This window comes from Meriones unguiculatus, chromosome 6 (assembly GCF_030254825.1).
Source record: "Meriones unguiculatus strain TT.TT164.6M chromosome 6, Bangor_MerUng_6.1, whole genome shotgun sequence".
NCBI classification, from domain to species: domain Eukaryota; kingdom Metazoa; phylum Chordata; class Mammalia; order Rodentia; family Muridae; genus Meriones; species Meriones unguiculatus.
Window position 1 is genome coordinate 24,027,447 of NC_083354.1, and position 22,714 is coordinate 24,050,160.

The window sequence follows — 22,714 nt, forward strand, 5'->3', positions numbered from 1 at the left end:
TTTTATCTGTTTGAATGTTTACATGTATTGAAGTTTAATATAAGCATATTTCGAAGGAGAAAACATGTTTGACCAGCAGGGTTACCAGCTTATTTGCTGAGCCTTTCAATTTTTTCAGATGCTGCAAAAGCAAGAACAAGAAAACTCTAGTTATTATCCCTGCTAATACGGCAGCCTTTCTCACACTCGCCTGTGGCTAGATACAAAGTAAAATAATCTTGTGAGTCGGGGCTTTTAGACTAGCGGCCACCTCCCACCGTCAAGCCCGATGATCCTTCCGGTGAACAGGTTATCTACACTCATCCCGGCCCTGAGGCGACTAGGGCTTAGAGAGGCGGCAGGCGCGGGCGGGGCCGGGCCCAGGCGGCTCTCCGCCCCGGGCGAGGTAGAGCCCGGTGGCGGGAACGCTCCTGCCGCTGCCGGCCGGACCAGGCCTGAGGGGCGGGCCCCAAGCCTCGGCCTCGCCTCCGCCCGCCGCCCGCCGCTTCCCGGCCGCCGTGCCGGGCGACGCGGCCAGCATGCTGCAGAAGCGGGAGAAAGTGCTGCTGCTGAGGACCTTCCAGGGCCGGACGTTGAGGATCGTGCGCGAGCACTACCTGCGGCCCAGCGTGGCCTGCAACAGCCCGCTGTGCCCGCAACCCGCCGCCTGCCGCAACGGTCAGGGCAGGGACGGACGGGGAGGCCGGGGCGGAGCAAGGGAGGCCGGGGCCTGACGTAGCGAGGGCTGCCGAGCGCGAGCGAAGGGAGCCGGGGCCCGAGGAGCCGAGGCAGCCCGGGCCTGGCGTCGCGGTGTGAAGCGAGCCGGGACCTGAGGCGCGGGGGCGGCTTGGGCCTGGCGTCAAGGGCGGAGCCGGGCCCTCGCGGGACCGCGGGCAGCCGGAGCGAGCTGGGGCCGCCGGGGAGACGTCCCGGAGCGTCCCAGTGTCCGGTCGGCCCTCCTGCTGGTCGGAAGTAGGCGGCGCCGGCCTGCTGCGTCAGGGGCGCCTCTCTCAGGACTTGCCTACCGCTATGGCCCGGTCAAACGGGAGGCCCCGAGGGCCCGCAGGCACCGGGTGCTTGGGGTTCCCGAGGGCCCTGAGGCCTCCCTCTTTCCGCCCGCAGCTCGGTGGCAGTGAAGCAGGAGAGGCCCGCCCGAATGTGGCCGCCCTTGTCTTGCTCCTGAACGCGCCGCTGGGCGTTTGGCACAGCCTGCTCTGCTGCTCTGCTCCTCTGCTGGCCCTCCAGCGTGACAGCCTCTTCGTCCAGGATTTGAAACTTGGGCTGGGGACTGCTGAAGGCCCGACCTTTTCAGGCTGCAGGGTTGCTGTTTGTTGCCTCTAGCGGGAAATGAGCGTGAGGGGTCTTTTCACAATGTCCGATTGAGGTCACAGCTTGACCAAACAGTTACCAGCTGAGTGGAAGCCCTACCCACAGCCCCTGGATTGTACAGCACAGCCTTTCTGGGACATTCTCTTCAACCCTTAGGAGCAGTGTAGCCATGTTCAGAAGCTTCCGACAGAACAGCCTTGAAATTTTTGGGTACACACAAGTGATTAACACACATACACTCTTGCACTTATACATATGTGCATATATGTGTACATACGTGTAGAGATAGATGTAGGTGTATAATGGGCATGTAAGAATCCGATAGTTCTCATGGACGTCAGTGGTCCGTTAACAGAAATTTAGCTTCTTCCAAGGATGTACTTATTTTTAAAATATCAGTCATCCTCCTGCGAAGTACAAGCAACAGCATAGACCATGTTCGGCTCGTATTTAATCACAGTTGAGAGAGAGAGAAGGCGGCAGTGAATCTGCTCTGAACTTTGGGCCTCTACCAAAATAGATTTGTCTTGTCTTTTAAAAACTTCAAGGTGAAATTAAGATGAGAAGTTATTTTGCACACCAGGGGCACTGTGACATTGAAATAGTCATAAACCAGGTTTGAAAATGTTACCTAATCGCTTCCGCTCTGAATTATGTTTCAGATGGGAAGCTCTTGTCTGCTGAAGTGACTCATTATGTGATCCCAGACTGGAAAGTTGTCCAGGATTACCTTGAGGTCCTCGAGTTCCCCGAGTTGAAGGGAATTATTTTCATGCAAACGGCTTGTCAAGCTGTGCAGCATCAGAGAGGCCGGAGGTATCTGTTTTGTATTATTTATTTATTTATAGAACAGGTTCCCCTACCCTCTTCAGAAAAGGTCCCTTGTTGGCGGGGAAGAGGAAGAGTTCGTTATTTTGTCAGAAAGGAGTTTTGAAACTAATTTGGTATTCTCTTTGCTGCCGAGGAATGCAGTAACATTTTATATGTGCGGATCAACACCTGGCCAAAAGATCTGACTGTAGATCAATAATCTGCAGTGTCCCCAGGATGTAGGTATTTAAGATTCTATGGTGAATTGGCTTCTGATTTACATATTTATAGGTAGCACAGTTATTTTGCTAGTAATGCATATTATTTAATCCTATTTATAGATATATTGTTTCAGGAGCATTCTTTTCTTGGGAAAAGAATACTTTTAAATCTTATCTTCCTTTGTGGATACAAATTGTACTTACAGTGATTTATTCAATACAATTAAAAAATAGCTCATTCTTATTTTTAGATTAGTCCTGGAACTATCAGCCACAGTAATTGTATTTTCTGAACAAAACATTTCTAATTGGACCAGTTTAAAATACTTGCCTTGTACCTAAATGAAAGAGTAATTGCCCCTTTCTGTGCAAATACCCTAAAATACAGTTTTGCTTCTTTTAACAATGGAAACTTTTATGACCTGAACTTAAAGACTATGGGAAAAGCAGGTTAGAATTTTAAACTCAAACCCTCAACACCCCAAGTTATTTAACAAGCAGAAGCTGTATTTATTCTGTTTTTAAGATGTTTTGGTTTCTTCAGACTTTGGTAGGAAAAGATAAAGTTTTTTATATTTGTATATGAAAATGATAAATTGTCCTTATGCTCAGTTCAGAAAAATATACATTAGCTGGGATGTGCATGGTTTTTTTTTTCAAATTGAGTATTTTAAAATGAGCTTGAAGTTTACTTTATTCAGACACAGAGCTATAGATGTTTACACATCCAGGTTTAAGCACTGCTGCAGGTGTCATATTTCAATTTCTTTTACTAAAATCAATTTGTTGTTACCGTTGTGAGGCTCACACACTGCAAGCCTCTTCAACTTCTGCTTTCTAAAGTGTTTTTAATATTAGGATTGTTTTGCAAACCAATTCCTGGGACAACCGAAAGCAAAGAGTTAGAATTTAAATGTCCTTTCTCCTGAATGTTCATAGTAAACTTGATCAAGAGCTACTGCTGTTGGGTTTTGCTGTGTTTTACCCTGTGTCTTAGTATTCTATATGATAAAGCAAAAGGTGAGAAGTTGGAAAGTGACCTTGCTGCCCCTGATTCTTCATTAGGTAAGCACTTTGTCAGCTTACACTGCTGATGGCTTTAACAGGTGAACCTAGCAGAGAACGTTCTCCTGGATATCTTATAGCCAGGCATAGTGGTAGACACCTGTAATCCCAGCAGTTGTAAAGTAGAAGGGTCAGCTCTAGGTCAGCCTCAGTTATACAGAAAGCTTGAAGCCAGTATAGACTGTATGAGACTCTGTCTTAACAAACAAACATGCATAATTGTGTTGGTATTTAGCTATAAATCTATTTATATTCTTCATCCTTAATAAACCTTAAAACCAAATTAGACCTTTAAGTTTAATAAACAGCACAATATTATAAAACTATAAATGTATTACAGTAGTCCCCTGGTTTATAAAAGGAGTTGGTCCTAGGAACCCAAAGCTACCAAAATCTTCAGCTGTTCAAGTTCTAGATATAAAATGGCATGGGGACAGCTGGAGAGATGGTGCAGCAGTTAAGACCATTTGTCACTGTTACAGAGGACCCAGGTCTGATCCCCTCAACCTCGGGGTGGTTCACAACCATCCAAAACTCCAGTTCCAGGGGATCCAATGCCCTCCCACTTCTGACCTCTGTGGGCACCAAACATTTTTGTGGTATGCAGACATACATTCAGGCAAAACAGCCACACATAAAATGAATAAATATAATTTTAAAAATTTAAAAATAAATCAAATCATAAAATGGCATTGGGCCAACAAAGGGGCTCAGCATGTAAAGGAGCTTGCCACCAAGCCTGAGGACTTAGTTCAGTCCACAGGGTAATGTGGATACAGAGGAGAGAGCCTCAGATCCCTCCGATTGTCCTCTGACCTGCACCTGTACACTATGACCTGCCCATCCCCCCAAAAGATAAGTATACTAACAGTTCCTCCCCCAAAAGATAAGTATACTAACAGTTGTTTTAAATAGCATGGTGTTTGCATATACCCTTCACTCATCAAGGATGAGGCTCTGAATCATCTCTAGGTTACTAAAGCACCGAAAGCAGCCCAAGCTGTGTAGACTGTTGTCATACTGCGTTGTGAGGAACAAGGACAGAGAAAGGCACCCATTCTTGCTGCAGCCAGCTCTTTGGCTTCTAGATGTTCTCCGTCTGTAGATGAAGTGCTCCCCAGTGAGGAACATGGGTACACAGGGGCGGCTCCCGGGAAGTGGAATTGTGTCATTTTAAGGAAATGAAAGCACCAGAGTTAGATTTAACAACAGAGAGATATAACCTGTAATCCTGTTGTGTGTTTTATATTTTGATCTCAAGAATACTAATGCAGAGAGTGCCTGTTTGCATAAATAAACTGCAGAGAACAATTGAATAATGTCAAGTCTCTGATTGTTCAGGATAATCACACATCTGTCACCTAGCAATCCTCAACTGCTTATTTAATGAAGGGGCACTCGATGGCTCCGAGAGGCTCTCACACAGTCACGCATTCAGGTGTCATGTGTTCATCCAGATGTTTATCCAGAGACTGCTAGACTGAGAACACAGCAGTACACAAAAGCAGATCCAGTCCCGAGAGAGGACAGACGCGCTCAAATAATCTTGCACAGATGTAGAGCCACACCTGTAGCAGATGTTCTGCAGTACCAGGACATGGCTAGAGCAGAGCCCCAGCCAACCAGGGAGCAGGGAAGGGCTTTACTGAGTGAGCTGCCTACAGTGAACGCTTACGGACAAGGAGGAGACCAGGCAAAGTGAAAAAGCTCTCTAGGAAAAGGAGGAGAAAAGGCACACTCAAGGAACTGAAAAGACGCTTGGAAGGCCTTACAGGCTTTGGGGATGTCAAGGAAGGGTTTTATTCAAGATAGCATGATGTCAGGTTACTGTTTTAGAAGATTGCTGGGTTCGGGTGAAAAGAGTCCTGGAGGAAAGAAAATGGAGGCTGCAGCTGTAAGAGATGAGGTGTTATATTAGCCTGTTGTACGTTACTCTGACAAACGCTTGAGGTAAATTACTTTTCTCCTTTGTATAAAGCCACCAGCAATTCAGTCCTGGGACTCTACCTGATGACTTTTGAATCCTAACTACTTCCTGGAATCCTACTTTTATGCACAGGAGTTTGGTTGACTTTTCATACTGAATATCTCACGAGGGGATGAAATTTCAATGCACTAGAGAACACATTGAAACCTATAGTGAGGTTACTGGCAGCTTAGATATAGGCGGAAATGGGTGCTCCCAAGACCTATTCAGTAGGTGGGAATCAATAACATTTTCTAAGTATGTAACCATGGGAACTGGAAGTACATCCGTAACCATGGGAACTGGAAGAATGTCCATGTTGAAACCAAAAACACTGGCTTTATTCCTAGTGGATTTGTTTTACGTTAAAATTTTTGTTATTTGTGTGTGTGTGTGTGTGTGTGTATGTGTGTATATACACAATGAAATATATGTGCTATGAGTGTGTGTGAGTGGAGGTCAGAAGACAACCTTTGGGACCCACTACAGGAGCCAGTGATTACACTCATGTTATCAGTTCTGCACAGTTATTTTTTACGGAGCTCTCTCATTGGTCCCACAGCTTAATTCACGATAGCTAGCAAGTAACAACAACCCAAGTGACCTTCAGTTGGTAATGTTTAGGAAAACATGGTATATCCAAAAAAAAGGACTGAACATGTTAACACTTAGATGAACCTTGAAAACATTGTGCTAAGTGAAAGAAGCCAGCTACACACACACACACACACACACACACACACACACACACACATATATATATAAAATAATTATGCTGGAGCCAGAAAGAGGCTCAGGCAGTTGCCACCAAGCCTGACAACCTGAGTTCAATCCCTGGTACATACATGGGGGAAGGAGAGCACTAACTTCTATAGGTTGTCTCCTGACCTGCACGTTTGTGCTGTGCTATGCTATGCACAGGCTTATACACAGGCACATATGCATGCTAAGTAAATCAACTAGCTTAAAAAGTTAATCACATACAATTTTATTTACATAAAATGTCCTGAATAGACAAAAATAGAGATAGAAAATCGGTTAGTGTTTGCCAGGGGTTGGGGACTAACTGCTTAATGAACACAAGTTTCTTTTTAGGGGAATGAAATGCTCTGGAATTAGAGAGTGATAATATTTGCATAACTGTGGGTAAAAGCTATCGGGTTACACATTTTCAAAGGGTAATTTTTTTTTATCTTTTTTCTGAGACAGGGTTTCTCTGTGTAGCCCTGCCTGTCCTGGACTTGCTTTGTACACCAGGCTGGCCTCAAACTCACTGAGATCTGCCTGCCTCTGTCTCCTGGAGTGCTGGGATTATAGACGTGTGCCACCGAGCCCAATGGTTAAATGAATCTGTGTGTGTGTGAATTATATATGGATAAAGTTATTTTATAAATATTTATTTATTTACTTATTTTTGAGATAGGGGTTCTTACTATAGCCCTGGCTGGCCTGGAACTTACTGTGTAGACCAGCCTGGCCTAAACTCATAGAGATCCTCTTGCATCTTATGTCCCAAGCAGTGGTATTGAAGGTGTGTGCAACCATGCATGGCTTTAATTTATAGAACTTAGTAATGATTTTAGATGTGTGATGGGGAGAAGGTGGTGTCAAGGATAGCCCTAAGGTTTGGCTCAGGTAACTAGACAGAGGAAGAACACTTGAGGCAAGAACAGGAAATTCTACATAGATCCTGGGTTGTCTGAGGCCTCGAAAAGAGTAGCATTTTAGTCAGCATTGCAGACACAGTGGTGTATTAGCCAGTTTTCTGTTGCTGTAACAAGTTTACCGAGATCATTGACTCACAAAAAAGAAAGATTTGTTTTCACATGTGACTTGATATGTTCCAGTCTGTGATCTCTTGGTCCTGTTGCTTTGGGCCTGTAATGAGGTGGCACATCAGGTGAGGAACATTTGGCAGGGCAAAGCCACACCCTCATGACTGGGAAGCTGAGACCAGAGTCCTGGAGTCTTCTTTAGGTGCACATCCCAAATGACCTGAAGACCTCTTCTCTGGGGGAGTCCGAGAGGTCTGCTACCTGCAAAGAAACTAACCACAGGAGGCAAGAAGGAAACTTAGTTCAGCACGGCTTGGTTAGTCCAGCTGGTTCAAAATTCCGGAATCTGACCCCAAGCAGTTTATTTTTTATGTATTTAAACACAGTAAAACTTTGGGGAAAAGTTTCCTCCTGACAGTCCTCACAACAGAACTTAAAGCATGACTGCATCGAAATTCCCTTACAAAGTGCACATCTTTCACAGAGCATCTGTGACCTCTTCCACGAGAATGGGTTCTGTTGGCTGAGAAACAGTGCTCAGGATAAGGGCCTAGGGAGCCAGGGTTTTTAATAAGCATGAGAGCAAACACTGTTGCGAAGTACATGGGACCTCTTTCATAAGAATGGCTGTATAGACTGAGAAACAGTGCCCAGAGTCTGGGAGGTTCAGGTGAGGGCTGGCTGCATAGACTAGCAAAAGGTTACCAGGTTATCACCAACATCCACTCCAGCCTTCCAGGTGAACAGGTGTCAGTTTCTTCTGTTGAAGAAAGAGGTCTGCGTGTATAACAACTCTGGTTTCTCTAGTTCTGTCTGTACGCATGTGGACCTCGAGTCTTCTGTGCTCCTTAAAGGTTCCACCATTCCTAAATAGCATCACTGTGGGTCATTTAACATAACCTTGGAGGACATCCAGATCCAAACTGCAAGTTGGGAGTGCTAGTACAGGCCTACATCCTAACACTTAGGAGGCTGAGGCAGGGGAACAAAGTAAGTTTGAGGCCAGGTATGGTGGTGCACCGCCTTTAATCCCAGCCCTCAGGAGGCAGAGGCAGGCAAAACTCTGGGACTACACAGTGAAACCTGTCTCAAAAAGCATTTGAGTACTGGAAAGATGGCTCAGTGGCTAAAAGCATTCACTGCTCTCCTGAAGGTACTAGTTCAATTCTCAACACCCACATGGCAGCTCACAATTGTCTGATGTTGTCCTCTGGTGTGCAGATGTACATGCAGACAAGTGCCCATTTACATAAAATAAGTAAATAAATCTTTAAAAAAAAAAGAAAAGAAACAATTTGTAACCAACCTGAGTTTGATTTATGGGCGGGCATTGGCTCCATAGCAAGACCCTGTCTCAAAATGTTCTATTTTGTTTTTTGTTTTAAAGCCCAAGCGTTAGCTGGGTGTGTTGGTATGTCCCTGTCATCCTAACTACTTAGGAAGCTGCAACAGGAGAAATGATAGTAGGTCAAAGCCAGCCAAGGCAATAGACCAAGACTCTTAAAAATAAAAATAAAAAAATGAAGGTCAGCAGACAGCTCAGCAGGTGAAGGCACTTGCCACCAAGGCTGGCGACCTGAGGTCAGTCTCTGGGACACAGACAGAAGGAGAAAAGCATGTCCTGCAAGCTGTCCTCTGACCTCCATGTGCCTGAGGAAATAAATGTGGTTTTTATTATTATTATTATTAAGATTACAGCATTTGATTGTTGAGATACTTCAAAATTCACTCCTTAAATTCCATAAAAGTATGGCTGATAGCACTAGAAACATAAACATTGAAATTGTAGAAGGCCTGAAAGTGGATCTAGGAGACCCGAGAGTGGCACTGCGAAGCCTAGCAAAGAAAGACACAGCTGATTTCCCCGTTCTTCCTCTTTCTAGCCCTTGCTGGGTATTACCAGCAGAGGGGGCTGTTGCACCTGTAGGCAAGGCCATCATCAAATAATAAAAAGCCATCAAGCTGGGCATGGTGCCATGCTCGTATACTCCCAGCACTTGGGAAGCCGAGACAGAAGGCTTACCTGAACCCAGGAGTTCAGAGCTAGCCTGGGCAACATAGCAAAATGGTATACCTCTCTCTCTCTACCCCATCCCCAATATTCAGTCTAAAGAAGTTACTTTAGCCATCTCCAGGATTTGGAAAACATCTAAGCCTGTCTATGTTTTTGTTTTGTTTTGTTTTTTCAGTAAGACTGAAACTTGTTTTAAGAGAATCTCATGTAGCCCAGGCTGTCTCAAACTCCTTGTAGCCAAGGATTACCTTAGACATCTAATCTTCCTACCTCTCCCAAGTCCTATGGTCAGAGCTGTTCTCCACATAATCTGGCGTAAGACTGGCATGTTTAAGATTGAAGATCTTGACTGTCTAAACCACTGCCATCACTCTGGTGAAATTTGTTCAAGGTGCTACGAAGCTTCTCTCTGCTAACTTCACACAGGCTGCTGTCTACCTAATGCTATCATAAACACTGCAAAGCCTGACTAACAGAAATTATGACTGTATTGTATGGGTGCACTACTAAATTATAGCCATAAGCCTGCACCTCTCCAAGAAGCCCTGACTGTCGCACTTGGAGTGATTCACTGCTGAGTTGCCTTCTTCCCATCAGTATTCTCATGCTGTTAGTCCATTCCCTTTATCTGGCTGACAAATGGGAACACACAGAACCCTTATAAAGTGGAACAGAGTTGTTCTCTGCCCTCTAAAACAAGCCCCCCCCATCACACATGTACAATAATATCAAATACAATTTAAAATGAAGGTGATGCTGGATATGGCCTTTAATCCCAGCAGTTGGGGGAGAGAGGCAGATTGATCTCTGAGTTCAAGGCCTGCCTGGTTTACATGGGAAAGCCTATCTCAAAAAATGATAAATGAATAAAGTGAGGGCGATGTGTGTAGAGCTGGCAGAGGTAATGGATTATGAAGATGGCACTCTATTCAGACCCCAAAGCCCAGGCTTACGGCAGTGCTGACCCAGGTGCTATGCCTACATTCCTTATGGCCCTTATGGTTGAGGACTGAGGACAGATGGAGCAATGTGTCTGCTGCCCTGAATGCTCTGTCCCCACTCGTCACATTTGGGCTATTTCTCTGGCTTTCTTCTACGTGTGCTTTAGGTCTCAGGCCTGCTCCAGGGAGCCACACCAGCCTTCCCATGTCCTTTCACCATTTATTCCACCAAAGCGAGTGATTCTGTGGGGTTTCTTTGTTGTTGTTGTTTAGCAAAGTACCATAGCTCCTTTTTTTTAATTTTCATAAAATATATATACATACATAAAACTCAATTTTTGGAGGGCAGAGCAATTTGCAGAGTGCGTGTCAATCGTGTGAAGCCCTAGTTTTGGTCCCCAGCACCACATAATCAAGGTAGGTGGAGGCAGAAAGATCACTCCATCATGTTTGACATGAGCCTAGGCTCTATGGGATGCTGTCATTTGTTGTTGTTTGGTTGCTTTGGGTTTTTTGTTTTGTTTTTTGAGGCAAGGTTTCTCTGTATAGCCCTAGCTGTCCTGGAGCTCAATTTGTAGACCAGGCTGGCCTTGAACTCACAGTGATCTTCCTGTTCCTGCTTCCCAAATTCTGTGGGTGTTTTGTTTTGTTTTGTTTTTGAGACAAAGTCTCTCTACATAGCCCTAGCTGTCCAGGAACTCACTATGTGGACCAGGCCAGCCTCTAACTCACAGACAGACATCTGCCTTCCTTTGCCTCCTGAGTGCTAGGATTAAAGGCATGTGCTACCATGCCTGGATGAAAACCTGTCTTTAAAAAAAATTATATTTCCTTAATTCTTAAGTATATAGTTTAGTGACACCATTGTGCAGCTAGGTCCACTACCCCAAGCTTCAGAGTCTTCATCTCCCCGACTAAAAGTCTGGACTGCTCAAATGCCACCTCTCCCTTCCTGACCTCAACCCCTAGAAAGGAGTCTGCTTTCTGCTTCCGTGTCTCTACTCTAGCTGCCTCCACAGCTGGAGCCACGTGTTTGTTCTTTTGTGACTGGCTTATTCACTCAGGGTGTGCCCAGGTTCACGCATGTGACAGCAGGTGCCCGAGCCCCCTTGCAAAGGCTGACTAATATTGACACTGGGTCATTTATTCCTTGTCATTCAGTTGTGTCCACCTTTTGGCTGCTGTAAAAGGTGCCACTGTGAATGCAAGTGCCGAGATAATCTGTCTGAACCCTGTTTTTGTTTGGTTGAGTTTTGTGGTTTTATCTATGTGTATACTTACTTAGTCAACTGGGTTCAGGGTTTGCCCCAGGGCCTCGGGCATGGTAGGCAAGTGCTCCACCCTGAGCTTCATCATGAGCCTCCAGTTCTCTCTTTCTCTTTCACCCAGAAATGGCCTTGCTGAATTATAAGGCAATTCTGATTTTGAGTTTTATCTGGTCAGAATAGCTGTTTGGCTTGCTGTAGTCAGGCTGCTGCATGTGGGGCCTGGCCTGTCTAGATGGTGTCTCCAGGGGCATGTAGTGAAGTAGTGCTCACCCGCTCTAGCCAAAGGCCTGGCCTCGGAAGGTGGCAAACACTTGCTGAAGGAAGGGTGTTATCCAGGGTGATAACCAAAGTAAGCGCAAGGCCTTGGCTTGGATCCCAGCACCTCAAAACTGGCAACCCAACCAATTCCCTTTGAAGTAACTGCCTGAATGTTTTCTGTAATCTCTTGATTACAGGCTCTTAGAAAGCTCTTTTCCAGAAGCTGACCCATGGTAGACTTGCTGTTTGGGCACAGTTCTGCCTCACATCACTAGAAAACTGTCTTGATGGGGAAACTTAGACTTTGTGTTACTGTCTCACAGATGGGTCTCTCTCTATTATCATGGAGACTGCATAAATACAATTCACAGATAAACCTTTAATCTTTTCACTTTACATGACCCTGTCTAGGCCTACCAGCTAATGTGAACTGTATTCATGCTTAAAAGTACCATTTGCCAACAAAATAGGAACCAAAAAAGGTGCCAAGCTCTACTTGCCTCTGTGTGCTGCAGTTACAAGAAGGCAGATAATGTAACTGCATAGTAAAATGGCCAGACATCTCCAAGGGAAAGCAGAAGGCGTCTAATCGATCTGCAAACTAATTAATGAGGCCTTCCCCAAGTGCAGGCAACTAACAGGCACAACTGAGAACCACTAACACCAAGCACACCAAAGTCAATACAAACAGTTGCTCTCGGGTGGGTTGGTCTGTTTCCTTCCTTTTTATTATTATCAGTGTGCATGTGTGTGCGCGCGCATGTGCACATTCCTGTGTGCGTGTGTGTGTGTGTGTGTGTGTACACGTGTGCAGGCGCGCCCGCGATGCCACAGCGTGTGTGGAGGTCAGAGGACGACCTCGGCTGCTGGTCTCTGCCTCTCCCTTTGTTGCCCTGCCGCCCACACCAGACTCACTTCTGGAGCTTTCCTGTTTCCACCTGTCTCCCAGCATAAGCACGGGGATGGCAAACACTCTCACCTGGTTTTATTTGGGTTCTGAAAAATTTGAACTGAGGTCCTCGTGTGTGTGTGGCAAGCACTTTACCTACTTGCCATCCTCACAGCCCTTATTTTGTCTTTCACCACCCTCGAACTCATTGCTCTGCCTCAGTCTCCGGAGTGCTAGGACATTTCTTGGGTTTTAAACAATCCATCTGTCACTCTGAAGTGCCTCATCTGTTTTGATCCTTGGCAGGAGGTGGCAGGAGATGAGTACCTGCTGAGTTAGATTTATTCTGCCCCCTGTGTTGCAGACAGTATAACAAACTGCGAAACCTGCTGAAGGATGCTCGCCATGACTGTGTGCTCTTCGCCAACGAGTTCCAGCAGCGCTGTTACCTCCCCCGGGAAAAGGGGGAGGCCGTGGAGAAGTGGCAGACCAGGTGCGCAGCAAGTCCCGCCCTTCCCACAGGCTGTTCTCTTCCCTTGCCTGTGGCCCTTCGGGGCTGCTCTGTGCTGGGCCAGACTGCAGCAGCAGCTCCTGTACACTGTCAATGTTTCACATATGCCGTCTGAATACATGAGTGTTAGATTTGGGATTAAGGAGGCGAAGGTACCCTCCCTGAGATTGCCTAGACCCAAACCAGGACCGGCAGGTCCTACCAGTGGTGTAGAAGGCTTACCTTTGATGCCTTGAATAAAAACATGACTCAATCTAATGTCCTTGGCCAGTCTCACTAAAAGGAAAGTGTTCTAGAAAATGCAATGACTTAGTTTAGGTCTGCACAGAAGTACAGTGTGAAGCCAGCACTTGGGTGTGGCATGCTTGCAGAGAGTGGTTCCCAGGGCAGGATTGGAAGTGACGACAGTAAGATGGGGGAAGCAGTGGAGGGTGTGAGGCTAATGGAAAGGGGAGGCTCGGTCCTGCTGGGAACTTGGAGAGGCCCCTTGGAGTACTTCACAAGGTGGCCCAAGTGCAAGATCCCAGGCGCTTAGCTAATTGCCCCTGAGTGTTAACTTCAAGGTTCCTTGGAGTGGAATGTGAGTGCCTATAGCACTGCAGAGGAGACAGACACTGCCCACATGGACCTTCCGGGTTTATGTACTTCACTGGGAATGTGGTGCAGTCTTGAACCCAGCTCTCTAGACCCAGACTTCAGCTCTTAGCGGAAGATTGCAGGCCTAGCATGTGGTTTCCTTTCAGGTCTTAGGTTACCAGCTAAAGCCGGGTTTTGTCTTAGCTGGGTCCTTGTTTCTCATCCTCAGCAGTGTTGCCGGTCATTCCCCATGTGAGGGTAGCTCAGCCTCCAGTTAGAAAGTGTTAGACAGAGTCTGGAGCTTTCTAAACAAAAGCAGGAACTAAAAGTGGTTTTATGGGGTGTAAACATCTAGGAAGAAGAGATGGGAGGAGCTTTCTGATTCCTTTTTGTCTCTCACAGAGGGCCCAGCCCCCTGGTCCTCTAGAGTAGATACCCAGGAAGTATTTGTTATATAAAGCAAGAACAAACAAACAAATGAATGAATAATTATGGGCACAGGGTGACAGATAGGGGCCGATGTGTGCTATGGCTGAGGGTCTTACTATGCTTTGCTGTCCCAGGAGCATTTACAACTCGGCTGTTTGGTACTATCACCACTGTGAGGACAGAATGCCCATCGTTATGGTGACAGAAGATGAAGAGGCCATCCAACAGTATGGAAGTGAAACAGAAGGCGTGTTCGTCATTTCTTTCAAGGTATTTCCAATGACGCGTGCCCAGGCACGCACACACATTCAGTATAGACTCAGTATAGAGCCCTTGGCAACACAGATAAGACAAAGACTTCAAACCTGTAGTCCTAATACTAGAGAGGCTGACGCAGGAGGCTTGCTGAAAGTTTGAGGCTACCCTGGGCTACAGAGAGCCTGACTTAGAAACAAATAAGAGGGAGGGGGGGTGCACACCTTTAATCCCAACACTTGGGATGAAGAGGCAGTTATAGCTCTATGATTTTAAGGACAAATCGAGTTCCAGAACAGCCAGCACTGTGCTGTTACACCAAGAAACCCTGTTCCGAAGGATAAAAACAAACAAACAAAGATGGTGGAGGGGGGTTGAGGGGGAACATAGAAGGAAGACTTTAAGATGGTCCATATTGGGAGCTGGAGGAATGGCTTGGTGGTTTGGAGGACTTGTTGCTCTCACAGAGGACCTGGGTTCAGTTCCCAACACCTACAGGGACTTCTGACTTCCTGAAGCACGAGAAGCATCTATGTATGTATGTATGTGGTGCACATACATACAGACAAGTAAAACACTCATGCACATAGAGTAAATAGGTCTTTTAAAAATGGTCCATAGTATTATTGGTGACCAAGTGGCCTTGTAAGACCTGGGGTCTCACAGCTCAGGAGTTCAATCGCGCCCTTCCCAGAAACTCCCCCAGACCAAGACTCGTTGCAAAAGCAAGAGGTTTATTAACCATTGTACAACGGGGTCACCCCTGCCGGTCAGCAAAGAGTGGCACCGGGAGACAAAGGCCTTTAGGTTTTTAAAAGAAAAATTGTGGGAAATTTGAAGTTGCAGTTTTGGTAATTTAGGATTGGATGAGGAAGTTATAAAGTAAGATAATTGGTTAGTTTTAGGTGCTCAAGCTTGGCCAGTCCTGCCAAGTGTGAATGCAGCTGCAATTTAAGGTGGGGGTGGTTAACTCATCCTTGAAGATTAGGGGCTACAGACTTTTGGCTGGAGGTCAAAAGCTACTCAGAAGTCTAGGTTTGTTGCTAAGAAACGCTATCTCAAGGACAAGGGTCTGATCCTTCTTTTGCTGAAGGTCATTGCTTGCTTGCCCTTTTTTTTATATCTGTCCTCACAGATAGGGTCACATTCCTTCACTCTCTGGAAAGGTACTAAGAGGCTTTAGCTTAACCTGGACCTAAAACTCAAAACTATAGGCTTTAGAAGACATATAGGTTACAAAGTTAGCCTAACCCTTTCAGCCCTTTAGCAAGTCCAGGCTGACTCCTGGAACTATGGGGAACACAGAACTCAAGAGCACCCCAGTAAGCCTCTGCTGTCAGTAAGCTGTGCTTGTGTGCGTTGTGTGTTTGTATTCTATGTCACATGTGTATGGTGTGTACATTGGTGTGTGTGTGTGTGTGTGTGTGTGTGTGTCAGTACTGGAGATTGACTGAACCCAGGGTCTCACCATACTAAGCATGCACTACCACTGACCTTCCGCCCCTAGTTGTGTGTGTAGTTTCCATAGGTGACGAGGAAGGCAGGTTAACACTAAAATTGCCAGTGATCTCTCTTTTTTTTAAAAAAAAAAACCTACAAAATGGTAGTTTTATTTGTTTCCTCCTCATTAGCAGTAATCAACATGTTTTTGTGGCCAGCGTAAGTATGTTACTAATAGTAATATGAATGTGTTGTTTCCTTCAGTTCTTGCAGCAGTTCACTGAGGTCGAGCAGAATCCTATTGTACTAGTAAGAAAAATGAAGCACGGAGAAGCTAAGTCACTTGCCCACAGGCATTTGCTACAAAATGGCTGGGGTCAGGCTTCAAAGCTTTTAGCCACTGTGCTGACCTGCCTTCCAGACTATTATTATAATTATCATATACAAAGGCAAACTGTTTTAAGTCCAGTCTCCCTTTTTTTCTTTCATTCTTTCACTCTCTCCTCTCTTCTTCTCACTCCGTGTATGTCTTTCTGTCTGTCTGTATATATGTATATATGCACATATGTGTGTGTGTGTATAATCTGCTCCACCCGAAAGGCTATGTATACCAGACAGATCTCAAACTTCCTGCATAGGTAAGGATGACCTTGAACTTCTGATCTTCCAGTGGAAAGTGGAGACTTGCAAGGGCTAGGATTATAGGTGTGCACCATCACCTGGTTTATGTAGTGCTAAAAATGAAACCCAGGGCTTTGTGCCTTCTACCAGCTGAGCCACGATCCTACCCGTTAAAGCCATTCTTGTATGCCAGCCACCCCTCACTGCTCCCCATCAGAACTGTGAGGAAGAGTAGGGGCACTTGAGGAGTTGGGGTGAGGCATTATTTGTATGCAGGGTCACAGGCACGTCGTTTTATTAGTGTCAGTTGCTTCAAGCTGTCATAGCAACACCATCCTCCTAGCTCTTAAAGTCCTTTCTGAGAGGTCAGACTGACTGTTGACCTCTTCACAGGTGGCAGGGCTCTCCTGTCTGTCCAGTTGGCCAATCAAATCTACTGGCTTTTTGCATTTTCTGATGCAAAAACCAAAATGCAGCCTCCATGATCCCTGTCAGTTTATAGAATGTCCAGCTTGATTTTGAATTATAGATTCCATAAGGGTTCCCATGTGCATGTATTGCTAAAGATTTGCCAATAGAATTTTCTTGACTGTGCTATAAAAATGTGTTCTGGAGTGCCAGAGAATTCCAGGGACGCTAGATATTAATGGCAGTGTCACTTGCTTTTTCTGTTGCAATATATCATGTCTTGTTCCCACAGAGGACAGTTGACTAAAATTACATTTTTCTACTTTTTTGAGAATTACTTTTTGTAGTCCAGTAGTATAGGACAGTTTTATTTTGTAGAGCAGTTCTTGAGCAAATTTTGTGACCAAGGGCCCCATAGAGGTGAATGATAGCAGAAAAAGAGAGAGATGGTCAAGTTCAGATGAGAGAGAGCAGCACTCTTTGGGGACTTCCAAGTTAGATGCAAGAACCAGTTCTGCATGAAGAGGTTGTTTCCTAACACAAGTGTGGCGTTAAGTGACGCATGAGTACAGAGTTGCCATGCTGACGCACATGTGGACAGAACTTTTAGGTGAAAAAAGGGAAGAAAAGCTGTCCAAACAGGATATGAAATTGACAGGAGAAATGCTGGCTTCCACACAGGGATGTTTTCTTTCCTTTATAATTTGAGAAAAGAGAATGTATCTTAGCCTTAAACTAAGTTGAAATCACATGTAAGAAGGTAAAAATACATAATAGGTTTTCCTATATATAGATAGGATTCCTTGTAGACCATCATGTGCAGATGGAAAACAGATTGTGTATGTGTGTGTGTGTTCATCTGTGTGTGCAGGTACAGCCACAGAAACCAGAGGAGGACACTGGCTGTCTTGCTCTATTGCTCTCTAACCTTATTTATCCCCTTGAAATAATTTACTTACTGACCCAGAAGCTAGGCCATTGGCTAGCAGGCCCCAGCAATCCTCCTGTCTCCTAAGTCCTCACTGCTCAGCACAGGCATATCTGTAGCCAAGCCACACTTTTTATGCAGGTGCTGGGATTTGAACTCAGGTCTTCATGCAAGTACTCTTACACTCTTGGTTTTGTGGTAGTGCTAGGATGAAGGATCAGCATCTCACTGCATTTCTCTGTGCCTTTACTAAACACAGAATTACCTGGACAACTTCTGGCCGGATTTAAAGGCTGCCCATGAGCTCTGTGATTCCATCCTTCAGTCTCGCCGGGAAAGGGAGAGTGAGAGTCAGGAAACCCATGGGAAGGAGTACCCAGAACACCTTCCCTTGGAAGTGCTTGAGGCAGGCATCAAATCTGGACGCTACATCCAGGTGAGCGTGGCAGTGAAGGGTGGGGTCAGTAACAACCGGCATACTTTTTTCTCCTCTCAGCTTGCGTTTCACTCCAGGGCTCTGAGTCTGATGCCTGTCCACAGGATGGGCTTCAGTAAGCAGAGGTGCCCAGCTCAACATTGTTTGGGAACCATTTTCCCATAGTTCTTAACTGTCTAGTTCTAAGCTTTCCATGTGTCATACAAGTATACCGGTAGCCTCAGTCACTGAAAAAGACACATTTTTGCATTAGGGTGTAGAGGTAATAGCAGCATCCTCACATCTGTGAATTTGTCTTCACTCCTTTGCAATTTTCCTGCCCAGCTGGAGGATTAGAATCTTTGTGGTTTCCCAGGACCCAGAACCCAGGGGCTCTCAAAGTTTGGGGAAAGATGTGGATACAGTAAGTCCTCAGCTTTGACCTGTTTACCCACATCCATTTCCTGTGTTCCTGGGTGGCTGTGTGCAGTCTTGTGCTTCCACCACAATCAAGAATCAGAACTACTCTATTTTTCAATTCTAACCAGCAATGTACAAGTATCTGATGGTAGCCAAAGCCTGAGGGTAGCAAGCTAAAGTCCATGCCTTAGTATAATCAGTATGTCTGGCCCTTGGTGTAGTTCAAGCTAGCAGTGTATTCCTTCAAGGAAAGAGGCCATAGTGGTTAAGGCAGTGATCACAGTCTGCTAAGAATGTGATCTTTTTCATAATTCTTTAAAAACTGGGTCAAGAAAGAACTTTGTTCACACTGATTTTTGCTTATGATTTTAGGGAATTCTGAACGTCAACAAGCATAGAGCTCAGATAGAAGCTTTTGTTCGCCTACAAGGAGCCAGCAGTAAGGACTCAGGTTCGGTACCAACCACACATTTCCATGCTGCTTTTCTGGTTCTGGCATTATACTTGAAGGAAGCATGAACTGTCATGCAGCCCTGTACACACTGGGCTTTACAGATTTTAGGGGTTTCCCCATGTTTACAGTTGGTTGGGAGGTGTTAATCTAGGAACTGAACCTAGGGCTTTGCTTATACTATTTGTCTATCATTTCTGGCTTTTTTTTTTTTTTAATTCTTTAAAAACTAAGCTGGGAATGATGGCACATGCTTTTAATCCTAGTATTTGGAGTCAGAGACAGGATCTTTGTGAATTTAAGGTGAGCCTGGTCTACAAAGAGAGTTCTAGGACAGCCAGGACTGCATAGAGAGACCCTGCCTCAAAAAAAAAATGTCAAGATAATTAAAGGAGCATGTAATACTATGCACATCCACTGCAGTTAGTCTGACTGTGCTGCAGATTTTAAACCACTGTTTCTGGGCAGCTGCAGCCCTAGCCTCTGCTTTGTTGCAGTGCCTAAAATGCTGTACAGGGAGAGGCGGCTTGCAGCCCAGGCTGTGGTATGAATGCTCCTGTACTGCCTCTGTGTGCTCTCCCGTGATCACTTCTCAGGCAGAATGAGAAAACAGACGAAATACAAAGAGGGGGAAGAAGAAACTTTGGTGATGAGAAGGGGTGTCTGGGTTGAAGGCGGCTGAGGAACAGTGGCTCCAGGGCTTTTGTTGTCGGCCCCTCTGCAGGTTTGCATCTTGTCTGTGTGGTTGATCAACACACTGACCATTCCTTTGGCTATGCAGGGCCCTGAAAGGATGAGCATAAGTCTAGTGTAGGCTCACAGTTACATGCAGAAAAGTAATATCAACCTTGAAAGCAATGGGATAGAATCAAAACAAAAGAACAGAACGGTGAAATGTGGTCATTATACATTATATACCTGTGTGAGACTGTCTCAAATTTAATAACTTTTTATTTAAAAAAACTGATGGATGGTGCCTTGTATGAGCTCATTATCCACAGTGGCATGGGAGCAGTCTAAGTTCACCCCAACCGGGTAGAACACAAGTTTAAGCCAAACATGGTGGCACCTGTAACCCCAAAGCTCAGGAGATGAGGAGGACAGTCACATGTCTGAGGCCACCCTGGGGCCAGGGTGTATGTGTGTGTGCTATAGGAGCAGAACTAATAGAATGGATGTATACACTGGCTTGCACACACGGTCCTGGTAGTCCAACAATAGCTGACTCGCACTGGAGAGCCTGAGCATCCAGTGACTGCCCTGTCCGTGAGCCGCTTGTCTCAGCAGGCCTGATACGGTGCTGAAGGCCTAGAGGATTTCTGCAGGGCTGCTGGCCTTCAGTGTACACCGGAAGCCTGAAGAGGTTAGCTCTGATATCAGTGAAGGCTGCTGCAGCAGCAGGACAGTGGACTTGCCATCCAGGGTGAAGAGAGCAGGGAGAGCAAATCCACATCCTTCCATCTGGCTCCCGCCAGAAGGTGCCACCACAGTTAGGGTGGGTTTTCTTGCTTCCAATAATCTATGAAGGACATCCCTCACAGCGCCTGGCCACTTGTGTTCAGTTGATTTCAGAAGCAGTCAAGTTGACAGCCAAGGTTACATAGGAGAGCCATGGGGCGTGTCCAAGTACACTCACCGTTACGTGCGCTTTTGGAGGTTGATGTTGAATATCTTCCTCTGTTGTTCTCTACTTTTATTTGTGTGTGTGTGTGTGTGTGTGTGTGTGTGTGTGTGTATAGTAGTATATTGCATGTTTGTGTGTCCCTGGCTTTTATGTGGGTGCTGGGGTTCAGGACTCAGGTAGTCATGCTTATAAGGCAGGCTGACCCATTTTCCCATCTCCTCCACATTCTTTGAAACAGCATCTCTCACTGAATATGAAGCCTCTTTTGGCTAGACTGACTGGCCAGTGAGCTCCCAGGATCCCCGTCTCCAGCCCTCCCAATGCATGGGTTACTGCCTCACTGTACCTGGCATTTTACATAGTTTCCAAAGCTAAACTCAGATCCTCATGCTTATTTGGCAAGCACTTCACTCGATGAGCCATCTCTCGAGCCCCCTGGCAGGAGGAAACTTAGCAGCAGTATGACTCGGTTTGGGGTACAGTGCATTTGAAATGCCTACTGCTGTGGCAGCCACCGACTCACAGCTTCTCTGTGCTGTGCACACAGGCTTGGTCAGTGACGTCCTCATCCATGGCACGAAGGCTCGGAACCGCTCCATCCATGGAGATGTGGTGGTAGTGGAGCTGCTCCCCAAAAACGAGTGGAAAGGAAGAACTGCTGCCCTGTGTGAGAATGACAGTGAAGACAAGGCCTCAGGCGAGTCCCCAAGTGAGCCCATGCCCACAGGTGAGCCCCCCAGGAAGTAGAATTCTGCCCTGATTTTGTGCTTGTTTAATGAAAATTGTGTCTCTTCATCCTGTATAATGTGATGTTTTGATACTGGTATATATTGCTAATGGCTAAATCCAGCTAATTGGCGAATGTATTACCTCACACACCATGGTTTTAGAAAGTAACCTTATATTTATTTTTATGCATAGGGGTGTTTAACCTGTGCATGTCTGGTGCCCACTGAGGCTAGAGTAGGGTATTGACTGCCCTGGAATTTGAATTATAGATGCTGGTGAGCTATCACGGGTGCTGGAAACTAAACCCAGATCCTCTGGAAGAGCAGCTCTTAACCACGAAGTCCTCTCATCAGCCCCCAAATATGATCGTTTATTATATGATGTGTCTGTGTGTGCCTGCTCATGAGCGCTGGTGAGCATGCCATGTCATATGTGTAGAGGTCAAAGAACAACCTCCAGTGTTGGTTCTGCTTCTGCCTACTTAAGAAGGCTACCTGGCTTTACATGAGTTCTGAGGATTTGAACTCAGGTTCTCATACTTGTGTGGCAGTGCTTTTATTCACTGAGCCATCTCTCTAGCCACCTTGTGTGTGTGGTGAGAACTTACAATCTGCTCTTCTGCTGACAGGTTAGATTCAAAGCATTGATGTTACTAAAATAAGACATGCTCTCTACGTTATCTGCAGTTTATTTAATTGTTGTTTTTTTGGCATGTTTTTTGTTGTTGTTGTTTTGTTTTGTTTTTTGTTTGGTTTGGTTTTTTGAGGTGCTCTGGCTGTCCTGGAACTCCTCCTGTCTCCACCCCCATAGCAGTGGGATCATAAGTATACACAACCATACCTGACCCCTTGTGGGTTTATTTTAACTTCTTCAGCACCTAAAGCAACAAAAAGTCACTCGTGGCATTATATGGTTCCCAGCTTCTGCCTCTTTTCTCTGCCTCAGTTTAGGATGACATTTTCCTTCCACATCCTCTCTTTTTTTCATCCTACAGGATGTTTTCTTGCCAGTTTGAAATTCCTCTCCTACTCCTCTAAATCTGCTTGTATCCAATGTCCCAGGACCCTCATGCCCAATAATGAGCACAAGGTCACCTCCTTGTGCTCATTATTGTGGATGTGCTGCTCCGTGGACTTCAGGGAGCCCAGGTCCCCTTACCTCCTGCCCTCCTGGCTGCCTGTCTCAGCCTCTTTCCTGGCTCTTCTCTTTCTGCCACTTCCTGGGTGTGCAGTGCTCTGCCCTGGGCTTCTGTTCTCTGCACTCTCTAGACTGTCTTTGACTTTGTGTCTACAGCCAGTATCTCTTCCTCCAGTTGCCTTTATGGCATCTTTTCCTGGATGTCCAGTGGATGTCTCTGCCTGAAGATGCTTCAAAAGATTCCTGACTTCTCTT

The 22,714-nt window shown here is 45.8% G+C and overlaps 1 protein-coding gene across 3 annotated transcripts in view; it reads left to right on the top strand.

The window, feature by feature from the left end:
- Positions 1-253: 253 nt before the first annotated feature.
- Dis3l (DIS3 like exosome 3'-5' exoribonuclease) overlaps positions 254-22,714 on the top strand; it is a 38,857-nt gene continuing 16,396 nt past the window's right edge. Inside the window, exons 1-7 of one of the 3 annotated variants that reach the window (XM_021654216.2) lie at positions 394-657; positions 1,971-2,124; positions 12,880-13,008; positions 14,166-14,301; positions 17,943-18,119; positions 18,891-18,969; positions 21,141-21,320. In XM_021654216.2, coding sequence (XP_021509891.1) covers positions 519-657; positions 1,971-2,124; positions 12,880-13,008; positions 14,166-14,301; positions 17,943-18,119; positions 18,891-18,969; positions 21,141-21,320 — 994 coding nt within the window. In that variant the 5' untranslated portion in view covers positions 394-518. Of the gene's footprint in view, positions 658-1,970; positions 2,125-12,879; positions 13,009-14,165; positions 14,302-17,942; positions 18,120-18,890; positions 18,970-21,140; positions 21,321-22,714 lie in introns of those variants that run through there. The other 2 variants (XM_060384920.1, XM_021654217.1) reach the window with 2 other exon arrangements.